This window comes from Trichechus manatus, unplaced genomic scaffold (genome assembly GCF_000243295.1).
Source record: "Trichechus manatus latirostris isolate Lorelei unplaced genomic scaffold, TriManLat1.0 scaffold00010, whole genome shotgun sequence".
NCBI lineage: Eukaryota > Metazoa > Chordata > Mammalia > Sirenia > Trichechidae > Trichechus > Trichechus manatus.
This window is the reverse complement of record NW_004443946.1, coordinates 9,195,827-9,209,854: the sequence shown is the minus strand read 5'-3', so window position 1 is coordinate 9,209,854 and position 14,028 is coordinate 9,195,827. Positions and strand designations below refer to the sequence as shown.

Genomic DNA, 14,028 nt, shown 5'->3' with positions numbered 1-14,028 from the left:
CGGGACGGTGGCCTGCAAGGATCATGATTCCTCACTTGTCCGTACGGCGAGCCTCTCTTCCCTTCGCCCGCTGCTTGCTTCTCTCCTCTGCCCCTCCCAACAATATCCCAGGCGCGCGCAGCTCCACTTCCGGCGTGTGAGGCGGTGACAATGGGAGCGGCGCGGGCGGCGCCGGGAGGCAGCTGACAGGCGTCTGCGGTTTCGCTTCAAGTCCGCTCTTCGGCCCTGCCTGAGCTCTGTGGGGAGTGGGGGAGCCAGCGGCGGCTTGAAGCTGGAGCTAGCGAGCCGAGCGGGGACCTGGGCGCGGTGCCGTTGAGGCGCAGCATGTGAAGAAGGGACGGCATCCAGTGCGGGGCGAGCCTCTCAGCCGGCCGGGATGGCTACGACGGCCGAGCTCTTCGAGGTGGGTCCCTACAGCTCTTTAGGGAGTGGCAGGCCCGGGGGTGAAGGCACTGAGGCGGGCTGGCAGAGGAGCGGGCGTTTGCCCGGTGCCCGGGAGAAGCACTAGGAAGAAAGGTGCGAAAGCGATGGGGTGGGGTGGCTGCTCCGGTGTCAGCGAGGGCGGAGCGTGAAATGGGGGAGGGGTGTTTTCGGGACCGCGGTGTGGAAGTGGGCAAGGAAGGGAAGCCCCGAGTTCGAAAGGAGGAGGGTTGGTTTTCTCCGCAAGGGCGAGAGGGAAGTCTCGGAGCTTTGGGCGTTAGAAGATGTCTGCTCTGGAGGAGTAGTGCGAAGGGCTGACACAGGATGAGCAAAGAGGAGCCAGAAGCCCTAGGTTGGGCGAGCCACGTCTTGTCACTTGGATCCTCGCCTAACATTCTAGGGGGCCACTTGAGATGTGAGGCTTTTGCGGGCTTCTCGTTGTTAAGTAATTATTCCGTTAGAAAATGTTAGAAGTGGTGCTCGTGCCTACTAGTTTATCCTTACGCTTGAAAAAACCTGAAAGTATGTTTTGGGACGATAAAGGCCTATTTAGCCCTTCATTCTGAAAACTGAAATTAACGTTTATGTACAGGCGTTAAGGAATTTAAGTGTATTATAAAACCATGTAACTACTTCCTAGAGACTCCTTAGCGCGTGATAGACGATGAGTGTTCTCATGTTTTTCTCTTAGCATTTTCAGTATCTAAAACTCACAATTTGGTTAAGTCCTATATAATTAGCTGTGATATTTGAAATAACACAGCAGAGAAACTAACTGGACCACAAAACAATGAGATATATAAAGCATCTCCTTTTGAGAAAGAAATGCATAAAAATAGAGATGTGAAGAAAAAGGAAGGAGAGACTGTGTGTGTGTGTGCGCGCGCGCGCTTGTGTTTCATACTAAGTAACAGATATTGTAGTAACTGAGAAGGCTGCAGTTGACTATAGAGAATTTCTTCATGTGAAAAAGGTATCTTTTTCTGACTTAAATTCAGCAGTTTTTTGTAGCTTAAATTTTAAATGCCACAATTTTTATAACAAATGGAATTTTTAATTTGTTATTGTTAGTACAAAATTTGTGGTTTCAGTAAGAATTCGGATAGAAGAGAGGGATAACATCATGTGCCATTGTTATAGTAAACTGTAGTTAAATAGTAATGTTGGAATGAAGGATTATAATTACAGGAAGACTTCAGAAATATTAGGTATATTTTCTCAGATTTAAGTGTTGGGAGATATGTTACATCAACCTCTCTAATCCCCAAATTGCGCCATCTATTTATTGACATAGGAGCAGGGAGACATTCTTCTTGCTAAGAGCTTTTACTGTGTGTCCCTGGGCAGGATACTAAATGGTTCAGTGGTTCCTTGTTTTATTTTTCACATTTCATAAATGTAGAAAACTATGCGAGTTATGATCTTTAATTTACTCAGTGACGTGTGTGACAAGCTAGCTATTAACAGAAAATGTTATATTGACATACAATTTATAAGACATTAACCTTTGAGTTAATGAGCCCTACTTGACATTCACAATTATGTTTCAGATCATATTGTGTATATTTTTCTTTAAATATTTGACCACGTGAGTTCATATAACTTATTTGAAAATATATTGATTCTTGGGCCCCATATTTTGTTTTCTAGGGTCTTGCCTTTAGTAGAGTAGTTAAAACAGATTAGAGTTTGAGGTAATTCAGAGATACCAGTTACATGATAGCCAGTAAATTCACTTATTGGCCAGTGATGATAGAGACAGACCAGTTCTATGGTTGGAGGGTTCTTAGGGGCAACCTTAAACGTAACTGCAAATTTTAACTCGTGACTTCCTCTTTCCTGATTTGTTGCTTCATCAAACTATAGCCTGTTGTACTGTAGTTATAATTAAGTTTTAATAGTTGTGATTAAGAAATATATTTGTCTGTTCGGCCTTACAGTAGATTCTGCTCTTGAATGTTTTAATTCCAAGGGAAAAGTTGTTCTCTTTGCCTTACAGGGAGGGGGAAAGAAAAAAAACCCTTTAGTCACTGCTGCTGTTTCCTGTTGCTACTGCCATAGAATCTAGGTTGTAGGACAAGTCAGGGAGTGTCTTTTCTCCTGCTTGCCTTTCTTAATCCAGCTGGAGAACTGTGGGAAACAGAGATCAGGATGTAGTCAAGGATATATTGTTTTTATGTATCCTGCTTTTCATGCACTGTAAGTAGAATTGTGCTCCCCTCCCCCACATTGAAAAAGGTTAAATCAAAACAAAATTAAGTTTTTTGAATCCATATTTCATAAGTGTTAATTCTACTTTCTAAAAATCTTATTCTTGCCCTTGTGACATTTAAACAACTCCATATAAGAAACTCGAACTACAGGATATTTCTTCAGTTAACAGAAATGATCAAGTAATAGATAATTCAGTTATTCCAATAGTGTAGGTCCTGGAACTTGCCCAGAATATATTCTTAGTTTCAGCCCTTGTTGACAAATGTTTGTGAAATGATCTACCTACAGTGCTTTTAAGTGATCACCTTAGGATGGACATTCTGAACATGAATTCTTATGTGGTTCAGATTACTTATGTCCTCTCCATACAAAAAGTGACAGGGATAATAAATTCTTTTCCTATTGTTGCAGATATTCTTCACTTCTCTTACTGTACTACTGAGGACACTGTACTCTGTTCTCACCTTGCTGATTTTCTCTCCTGTCATTCTTCAAGAATCTTAACTTCTCTCTGAGGAAGCTACCTTTATGGGAGAGTTCTTTGTTAACTAGTATCATGTATTCATTCATTCCATAAATATTTATTGAGTACCTATTAACTTCAAGATAAGGTGCCAAAATTAATGAGACTGCATGTTCCAAATGGTGTGCTTAATAGCGATATTAATCCTATGAGATGAACTGCAAAAAAAAAAACAAAACAAGAACAAAAGCCCAAAAAACAAAAAAACCCGGAATGATTTAGAGGCCAAATAAGTTTTGGAAATGGGTGTATTCTGTTTCCCTCGGAGATTTACAGGATACTTTAGTATGTTAAAGATTCTGAGGAGTCCATTTCCCAAACTGTTAAGACCATGAGACTTTTATTTTTCACTGTTTATTAGGTTAATTTTGTAAGTTCCATGGAACATACATAAAAAATCTGTTCTTATTATCAGATGGGGCAGAGAAGTTAGGTATATAATAATATACTCTTGAAATAAAGTTATAAATGGTATCAGAGAAGTCCAGATAAAGTGCCATAGGAATTGAGAGGATGGGAAGATCATCTCTAGAAGAGGAAAAGGATTAGGAGGTGATTTGAATAATCTACAAAAGATAGGTTAGATTTGAGGTTGTGGAACTGGGTGGATTTAACAGTAAAGCAGAGAGTAGAAGCCAGGACATAAAGGCAGTTTTAAGTGTGGGCCCTAGAGACAAGGGAAGAGTTAATTTTGGCTGGAGTATAGCATGAATGAAGAAGAGTAGTGGCATGTAAAGTAAATTGGAATCTAATTGTGGAGATCTTGAATGCCAGGATTAGGAATTTGTTTTTAACCTGTAAACATAAAACTTGAGTCGATTCTGACTCATGGCAATCATATGTGTGTCAAAGCAGAAATGTGTTCCATAGGGTTTTTAATGGCTAATTTTTCAGAAGTATATCTCCAGGCCTTTCTTTTGAGGCACCTCTAGGTGGACTAGAACTTCCAACCTTATCAGCCAAGCCTTTTAACTGTTTCCACCACCCAGAGACTATAAAAATAACAAGGTCAGGTAATTTGACTATGATGTAAATAACTATTTGACTTCCAGGTTAGAATTTGAATAGCCAAGAACACATTTTCCCTGTAGAAACACACTTGTGTGTTTCTTTGACTTTCAAACCAAGTTACTAGAGCTATTTAAACAGTCTTGTTGAGAAAGATCTCCCTTGTTCAATTACTAAGCGAGGTACATATTAAGGAACATGAGATATACAAGTAAGGACCACCCTTTCACCCTCAAGGTGCTAAAATGCTGTCTCTTTTAGCCATATTGGTTGTGGAACCTGGCTACCAATTATAGTATAACTTATATGAGAAAATGTATTAATTCAGCAAATATTTGAGTACCTCACCTACCCTGTGGAGCCCTGGTGGCGTAGTGGGTAATAACTTGGCTGTTAACCAAAAGGTCAGCAGTTCAAATCCACCAGCCTCTCCTTGGAAACCATATGGGGCAGTTCTACTCTGTCCTGTAGGATCACTATGAATCTGAATTCACTCAACGGTAATGGGTTTGTTTGGTTTTGGTGCCTACCCTATGCCCAGCATCATCCTAGACAATGGAATGATTTGATTTAAAAATCTGTTATTAACAGATAATACAGTACAGTAGGAGTTCAGAAGCTCTTCATGGGATAATTAGGAAAGGTTTCATAGAGTAATGACATTTAAATTTGGTCACGATGGATGAGTGGAAGACTTTCAAGCAGCAGAAGAGCATTCCAAGGCAAAGAAAGATGTACCGTACACAAAGGCTCCAATTTGTAAGATGAGGTGTATTCAGGAAATATTGAGAAAAAAATGTATGTATACATATTTCAGGAACAGGGAGTGATGAGTCATAACAAGGTGTTGAAATCACAGCAGTTTTGGGGTAACTCCGAGAAGGCCTTCCAGGCCATGCTTAAGGGAGCTGTCATGACTTTTTTTTTTTTGGCAGATAATTTTGATGATGGTGTGAAGAATGGCTTTTTGTGTGGATTGTTATCTGGGAAAATAGGAAATGTGGGTAACCTAACAAACCATTTGGTAGGTTTTCCAGAATTGTCGATTAATTAATTTAGGCAGGCAAAATTCTGACTTAAATCATTGAAGACAGAGAAGACAGGAAATTTGAGAAACATTTTGGTGGTAGAATTGAAAGAATTTGGTGACTGAGGAGTCAAGTTGATTCTAAATTTGTGAACTTTGGAAAATAGATAGTTGGTGGTTAACTGTTGCAAAGAAAATAGGAAGCATCCTTTTTGGAGAAAGGAATAATATATCCAGTTTTAAAATATATATATATGTATTTTACACTGGAATTTTTAACAAGACATCTTGATGAAGAAGTCCAGAAAACAGTTGGAAATACGAATTAGTAACTCAGAAAGATCACAGTGAAAGATAGCAGTTTAGGAATTACCATCTTATGTGAGTGGTAGTTTAGACCTGGGAATGGATGACGTCTCTCACCTCTGGCCTACTAGTTATGTGATCTTGAGCAAGTTACTTGTCTCTTTCTGCCTCAGTTTTCTCATCTGTAAAATGGGGGAAATTATAGTATTTACCTCCGAGGGTGGTTCTAATGATTAAATGAGTTGATAAATGTACACTGCCTAAAAGAGTGCCATTGGAAGAGTAATAGCCATTTTTAACTTAATATTGGTCATAAGTGGGTTGAGAAAAGGGCTAGAGTGGGGATCTTTTGGGGAGAAAAAAGCCTTCAAAGGAGACTAAGAAGAAATAATCAGAGAGGTAGGAGATTACAGTAGGAGAGAACTATAAAAAGGGCCTGTGGAAAATTGTATTTTCCAAGATGACCGCAACAAGATCTATTTCATAATGTGATGTTGACACTTCTCCCATAGAGAGGTAGGGTCTGTGTTCCCTTCTTGAGTCTGGGCAGTCCTATGACTGTGATAGAAGTGATACTATATGATTTCCAAAGTTAGGTCATAAAAGTGATATGCCTGGTCTTCTTGGGATACTCCTTGGAAACCAGCAGCTATGCCAAAAGCAGCCCAGTGAGAGAACATGGCCCTTGGCCCTCAGCTCAGGCTGAACTCAAAGCTGACAGTCAACACCAACTTGCCATCTTGGAAGTAGATCTTCCAGCCTCAAGCTGAGCTGCCCCATCTGATCCCACATGGAACAGAGACTAGATTTCCTTGCCAAGCCCTGCCCAAATTGCAGATTTATGAACAAAATAATAATTGTTATTTCAAGTGACTAAGTTTTGGGGTGGTGGTTAAATGCAGCAAAAGATAACTGGTATGGGGCTGATCAACAGTTTCTTGTCTATATGGAGATCTAATAGGCATCTACCACTCTTGATAGAGTGATAGAGGTAGAAGCAGATGCTTAAGAGTAATGAGTTTAAGTATTTTGTGTTCTGAGTTCTTCAGTCAAACCAACTTACAAGTGAACTTCTGGAATGAGCAAGTATTTAAACTGAAGATAATTTATAGACTGTGCGTGTGTGTAACTAGTGTAGGAAATTAGGTCCTGGGTGTACTTAGGAAATTGGATAATAGGGTGTATAGTGGTGTGTGTGTGTGTTCGTGCGTGTGTGTGCGTTTGAGAGAGAAAGAGATTGACTTGAAAGATTGATTTGCCCTCTTCCCATAACAGTTTATCATAGTCTCATCTAACACTCACCCTCCAAACAAACAAATAAAATCTCCATAAGTTAAATGAAAGTTCTAGTTAGTTGAGGGGTATAAATTTAAAAGTTTGATTGTTAGAAGTTTATTTGTACAAGATATTTTTTGAACTCGAGTCAATTTTCTGTTGCTATTTTCTTTCCTTAGAATTGAAATATGAAAATAGTAATAAGAGAGTGTAGTTAACTATATAATATAAACATCTTTGCTTACTCAGGATATATTAAACAAAAATAAATAAATGAATGAATAAAATAAAAAGAACAGTTCCATGTATTCACTTTCTAAATTTCATCCCAACATTTTATTAAGTGCCTATGAATATATTTAATGTGTAAATTTGTAAATAAACTTGATTTGACTTCAGATGCTAATGGTGGATTTTTTTGTGTGTATGTTTGGTTTTATCTTTTTTTTTATTATAGTTTTAGATGAAGGTTTACAGAACAAATAGTTTCTCATTAAATAGTACACGTATTGTTTTATGACAATGGTCAACTGTCTGTTCTCAACCTTGGGTTCCCTATTAGCTAACGGTGGATTTTATTAGACATCTTTCAAATGATAGTTTTCATTTACTTTATACGATTTTAAAAGTCACCATGATAGAGTGGAAGAATTTGTGGGTTAGAATGCTTGTTGAGTACCTTGAAAAGACTTAAATTTCATTGCTTTCATTTTCCTTTTATGTAAAAATGAGATGAGGGGGCTGGGCTAATATGATAATTTAAAGGTTTTTCTAGCTTTAAATATTAATGTCTAATTCTGTGATTCTGCTAAGATCAGTATAAAAGGTAGTGTAACATTCTATTATTATTCTCTTTTGAGCATAGAAATCAGATACTACTTTACTGTCAGAAGCGAGAGACATTCTATACTGGAAAGTGATTCTGCTTAAAAGAATCTAAAACATAAAATTCTAAAGTACCAACATTTAGATAGTCTCCAAAACAATTCTGCTGATGTGATTGACTAATTTTATCTCAGAGTATAAAGAGTTGGCATCCTCTTCAAGATTGTATGTTAAAATTAATTTTAATAAAACAGTAAAATTATGTTGTAGTCTTGCAGGTGGTCTTCAGACATACCATGTCAAAGATTCCCTTAGTTGGATTTAAGGGTCTTCATGTGCTTTATCTTTCTACTTTTCCATACTACCTTTGGATCCCATTTTGCCAGCCTGAGACAAAATGAAGCATTTTGTAGTGCTCCTCAAACAAATACTCAATAAATGGAATTTATTAATCCATAGTGAAGCACGTAAAGATTCCCAAGAAAATAAAATCAAGTGAGGTTAGAAAGAAGAGGCCATATGTAGTAAAATTCATTTAATTCCAGTGTCAGACTTTCTTCAGGCTTGTATTTGGTTTCTATTAGAATCCTGACTTTATAGCACCATGTAATGCCTGTTCTTTGTATATGTGGTGAGAGTTGGTTATCCTGCCTTTTTGGTTTTGGATATATGAATCAGGGCTTGATTTTTAAGATCTTCTGCACAGGATTTGGCCATGGGTTCACTATCTAGTGTTTTGATTTATTGTGCATCTACTGTGTGTTTAGCCTTGTTCTCTTGGTCACAGGTGGAAAGCAAGAGAAGTAAAAGATTCTGCCCATGCTTTCACTTTTAGTGTGGGGGAAGAACATGACATTTACAAAAACTATTATAAAACAGCAAATGACAATTAGTAATATCTCTTTCTGTGTTGGGATTTGAAATTTTAAAGCTCTTAGGGGTTTGAGATTGGAGAAATCAGTGGAGATAACGTAGGGAAGGAATCCTTTAAGGAGGAAATTGGAATTGAGCCAGGCTTTGAGTAATGGTATAATGGTGGTTGGATTGTTGGAGGAGAAAGGGCTTGCTTGTGGAGTGAGTTACCTCGCCACAGGTAAAGAAGCAGGAGTAACATGAATTTGAAGAAAAGTGTGAAATAGGCTGATGGGAGTGTGAGTGTTTGTTTTGGATTGCAGAGAAATATGGGCTCGTAGTGAAAGGTAAGAACCTTAAAGAATGAATTTAAGAGTGTAGGAATTGCATAGGGAAGTGTCTGACTAAAAAGAAGCAATGTTTTAAAGATTTGAGCATGGCATACACTGTAAATTTAAGGAATGCATATTTTAGGTAGTACTTGAACCCTTGGGTTAGCTGTTTTTAATAGGCTACAGAAATATTTCTGTTTGAAACCATCTTAACCTTATTTTTTATCTAGTCTGAAGAAGAGTATTTTAGTTTCTTTGAGTTTGTGAGTCGTTCTTACACATCCTATTGGATATATTCTCGGGAAATGTATTATTAGAAAATAGAAAAATTTAGTTGGATTTTCTCAAAGAAACAATGTTAAATTAGAGGTTTAGGTTTCTGTCCAAGGACTTGGCATCTGAATTTTTTAATAGAAGACCACAAACACCATGTTTTGTCTTACAATTAGTAGCATTTGTAAAGAATGTGAAATCAGTTTAACAGCAACACAGTAACCAATTACGTAAAATTGAATTTAATGTGATAGTATCTTAGTCTACAGTGCATAGTTCTTAGATGTTTGCTTTTGTTTTGATAATTTTGCTTTCAATTACTACGGTAAAACAAGGTGAAGATACATATTTTGCCAGGGTCATGAAATTCTAAAAGATTTTTTTGGCAGCTGTTCACAGGTATTTTTGAGGTGCCTTGTTATGGATTGAATTGATTCCACCTACAATATGTAGCAGTTTGGCTAGGTCATAATTCCCAATATTGTGTGATTGTCCAGCATTTTGTCATCTGATGTGATTTTCCTATGTGTTATAAATCCTACCTCTATGATGTTAATGAGGCAGAATTAGAGGCAGTTATGTTAATGAGGCAGAACTCAATCTACAAGATAAGATTGTGTTTTACGTCAGTCTCTTTTGAGATAATAAAAGAGAGAAGCCAGCAGAAAGACAGGGGGACCTCATACCACCAAGAAAGTAGTGCCAGGAGCAGAGTGTGTCCTTTGGACCCTGGGTCCCTGCGCTTAGAAGCTTCTCCACCAGAGGAAGATTGCTGACAGGGACCTTGCTCCAGAGCCAACAGAGAGAGAAAGCCTTCCCCTGGAGCTGACGCCCTGAATTTGGGCTTGTAGCCTCCTAGACTGTGAGAGAAAAAATTTCTCTTTATTAAAACCATCCACTTGTGGTATTTCTGTTATAGCAGCACTAGATAAGACAGGCCTCTTCTGAGGACTTGGTCATTTGAAGGTTTTAGGATGCATTTATTTGGTTATCTTTTTTTTCTCTGTAAAATCCTTTGCAGCAACTTTAGGTATTAGACCACAAGGTATAGAGATTTATTTGATTTTATAAGTAGAAAAAAAGGGTTTGTTTTGGTTTGTTTCTGCTCTCCTGGAACTTCTATACTATTAGGATCAATAGTTGATTTATCTTAAACCTTTGTGATAATGTGATGCCTCTGAGGATTAAACCTGCACTTGGCTTCCAGAACATCGTTCTTTCTTGATTTTTCATACTTCTCACTGGTTTCTCCTGCTTTGTCCGTTTTGTTGGTTCCTTCTCCTGTCTCCAGTGTTGACATTTCCTTCTTCCTCCTAGATCTGTCATCCAGTCCTGAGGTTTTAAATTACCGTCTATATGATGATGACGACTCTAAAATTATATCTAGCTTCAGTTTCGTCTCTGTAGTACAAACTTTTTTCAACAACACGCTCTCCATTTTCACTTGTATGTTTAATAGGCATCTCCAGCATAAAATATCCAGAACAAAACTCTTGTTTCGCTACTCACTCATCCATTTCCTTCCTATCAGGACATCCTTCAAATGGCATAAACCTGACCATTTCTCAGAACACCCTCCACTGCCACTTTCCTTTGAGCCACTATCATTTCTTAATTGGGCTATTATAATGTCTCGGGTAGGATTCCGTCTGGGAAGCCGACTTTGAGACAGAGTTTAGTGCACCAAATGTTTATTAGGAATTACCTTTGGGATTAACAGCTGTGAAGGGGCAGGATAAAGAAGCAAATTGGGCAAATGGAGAAGTAGAGCTACAGTGCTGGCCTAGTGACACTGTTTATAGATCCTAGAGCTAAAATGACTGTCAGTTTTCCCTCTTTGGATCAAAACAGTTAGACCTTGATACCCCCATCTTAATCAGTCATTGGATATGGGCCATTCTGGGAAAGGCATGACGTTGAATAAAGTGGCTTTCTGCAGCTAAGGGGATCCTTGAAGTATTGCCAGGTAAAGGCAGTACGTTGATAGCATTACCAGCAGGTAGGGTAACAGATCTCTCCTTGAAGAGAGATCTAGATTGTACATCATTGTGTCCACCACAACAGATTACCCTTGTGCCACTAAGATCCACTTCTTCATGTACATTTGGGAAGTAGCTCCTCCAGGATTTTGGTTGGACCTCTAATCCTGGGGTAAAATTAGAAGAAGGTTAATGTAGTTAATGAACTACAACCCCTACTGCTGCAGTTGGTTATGGGGTTGCAACTAATACTCATTGCTTTCCCTCCTCTACTGTCTGTTCTAATTTCCCCTAACCTTTAGCTAGTGCCTCTGCTGTTCTTGGTGACTTAACTAGTGATGTGACCCAGGCCCTCATCCCTGGTTACCATACCCTTCTTAGGTCAGAGTTACTACAGTTGTTTATGTACTTTCAGAATTGGGCAAAGGAATACCAAGAGATCCAAGAGAATCACCTGGGTGCGAAACATTTTCTCCCTGCCCCAAAGTGTAATAGTAGCCCTCCCTCCTCCTCATGATCAAGGTCAGCTACCTCTGCAAAGATGGCCACTCCTCTTCTTGCGTTTTGTTCCCTGGATATAAGCAGCTGAAGTGCTCAGGCAGCACCTGTAGTTTAATGGGACTCTTATTATGGCCCCAGGTAAAAATGTTTCCTCTTTGGGGACCAAGATTTCTAATCCTGCAGAGCCCAGAGTTGCAGGGAAAGAAAGTAGAAATTGGGAGTCATGAAAAGTGGGGCCACTCTTGCTTTCACCCCTTGTTCCTGGACCCATGTATTTTTCCACTGGGGACACAGTACCATATGTTGTTTTTGTTAGGTGCCGTCGAGTCAGTTCTGACTCATAGTGACCCTGTGCACCACAGAACGAAACACTGCCCAGTCCTGCATCATGCTCACTGTCGTTATGCTTAAGCCCATTGTTGCAGCCACTGTGTCAGTCCATCTCGTTGAAGGTCTTCCTCTTTTTCACTGACCCTGTACTTTACAAATCATGATATCTTTCTCCAGGGATTGATCCCTCCTGACAACATGTTCAAAGTATCTAAGATGTAGTCTCGCCATCTTTGCTTCTGAGGAGCGTTCTGGTGGTACTTCTTCCAAGAAAGATTTGTTCATTCTTTTGGCAGTCCATGCTTTATTCAGTATTCTTCGCCAACACCATAATTCAAAGGCATCAATTCTTCTTTGGTCTTCCTTATTCATTGTCCAGCTTTTGCATGCATATGAGGCCATTGAAAACACCATGGCTTGGGTCAGGCGCACCTTAGTCTTCAGGTTGACATCTTTGCTTTTCAACACTTCAAAGAGGTGTTTTGCAGCAGATTTGCCCAGTGCAGTGCATCTTTTGATTTCTTGACTGCTTCTTCCATGGATGGATTGTGGATCCAAGCAAAATTAAATCCTTGACAACTTCAGTCGTTTCTCAATTTATCATAATGTTGCTTATTGGTCCACTTGTGAGGATTTTTGTTTTCTCTTTGTTGAGGTATAATCCATGTGTGGTCTTTGATCTTCATCAGTAAGTGCTTCAAGTCCTCTTCACTTTCAGCAAGCAACGTTGTGTCATCTGCATATCACAGGTTGTTAATGAGTCTTCCTCCAATCCTGATGCCCCATTCTTCATATATTCCAGCTTCTTGAATTATTTGCTCAGCATACAGATTGAATAGGTATAGTGAAAGGATGCAACCCTGATGCACACCTTTCCTGACTTTAAACCACACAGTATCCCCTTGTTCTGTCTGAACAACTGCCTCTTGATCTATGTACAGGTTCCTCATCGGCACAATTAAGTGCGCTGGAATTCCCATTCTTCGCAGTGTTATCAATAATTTGTTATAATCCACACAGTCAGATGCCTTTGTGTAGTCAATAAAACACAGGTAAAGATCTTTCTGGTATTCTCTGCTTTCAGCCAGGATCCATCTGACATCAGCAATGTTATCCCTGGTTCCATGTCCTCTTCTGAATCCGGACTGAATTTCTGGCAGTTCCCTGTTGACATACTGTTGCAGCCGCTTTTGAATGATCTTCAGCAAATTTACTTGGCATGTAATATTAATGATTTTGTTCAATAATTTCTGCATTTGGTTGGATCACCTTTCTTGGGAATAGGCATATATACGGATCTCTTCCAGTCAGTTGGCCAGGTAGCTGTTTTCCACATTTCTTGGCATAGATGAATGAGCACTTCCAGCACTGCATGCATTTGTTGAAACATCTCAGTTGATACTCCGTCAGTTCCTGGAGCCTTGTTTTTCGCCAATGCCTTCAGTGAAGCCTGGACTTCTTCCTTCAGTACCATCGGTTCCTGATCATATGCTACCTCTTGAAATAGTTGAAAGTCGACCAGTTCTTTTTGGTATAGTGACTCTGTGTATTCCTTACAACTTCTTTTGATCCTTCCTGTGTCGTTTAATATTTTCCCTATAGAATCCTTCACTATTGCAACTTGAGGCTTGAATTTTTTCTTCAGTTCTTTCAGCTTGAGAAATGTCGAGCGTGTTCTTCCCTTTTGTTTTTTTTATCTCCAGCTCTTTGCACATGTCATTATAATACTTTACTTTGTCTTGTCAAGCCACCCTTTGAAATCTTCTGTTCAGTTCTTTTACTTCATTTCTTTTGCTTTTGCTACTTGAAGTTCAAGAGCAAGTTTCAGAGTCTCTTCTGACATTCATTTTGGTCTTTTCTTTCTTATGTTTTTATCCATTCTGCCACTCTCTGTCTCTTTATTGGTGCATTTATTCCATTTACATTCAACATAATTATTGATAAGTGTAAGTTTAGTGCCGTGATTTTGATGTCTTTTTTTGTGTGTTGTTGACAGTTTCTTTGTTCCACTTAATTTTCTATGCTCAGTTGTTTTTCTGTACGTATTTTCTTTTCATCGTTAAAATTGTTGTTGATTTTGTATTTGCTGAGTCTTTATGTTTTTCTTGTTTTTTATTTTGATGGGTAGGATTGTTAGTTTCCTTTGTGGTTACCTTAATGTTT

At 38.8% G+C, this 14,028-nt stretch overlaps 1 protein-coding gene across 1 annotated transcript in view; it reads left to right on the top strand.

The window, feature by feature from the left end:
- Positions 1 to 127: 127 nt before the first annotated feature.
- The window catches only part of EXOC5 (exocyst complex component 5), a 65,942-nt gene continuing 52,041 nt past the window's right edge, over positions 128 to 14,028 (top strand). Inside the window, exon 1 of the mRNA XM_004370894.2 lies at positions 128 to 403. Coding sequence (XP_004370951.1) covers positions 377 to 403 — 27 coding nt within the window. The 5' untranslated portion in view covers positions 128 to 376. The remainder of the gene's footprint in view (positions 404 to 14,028) is intronic.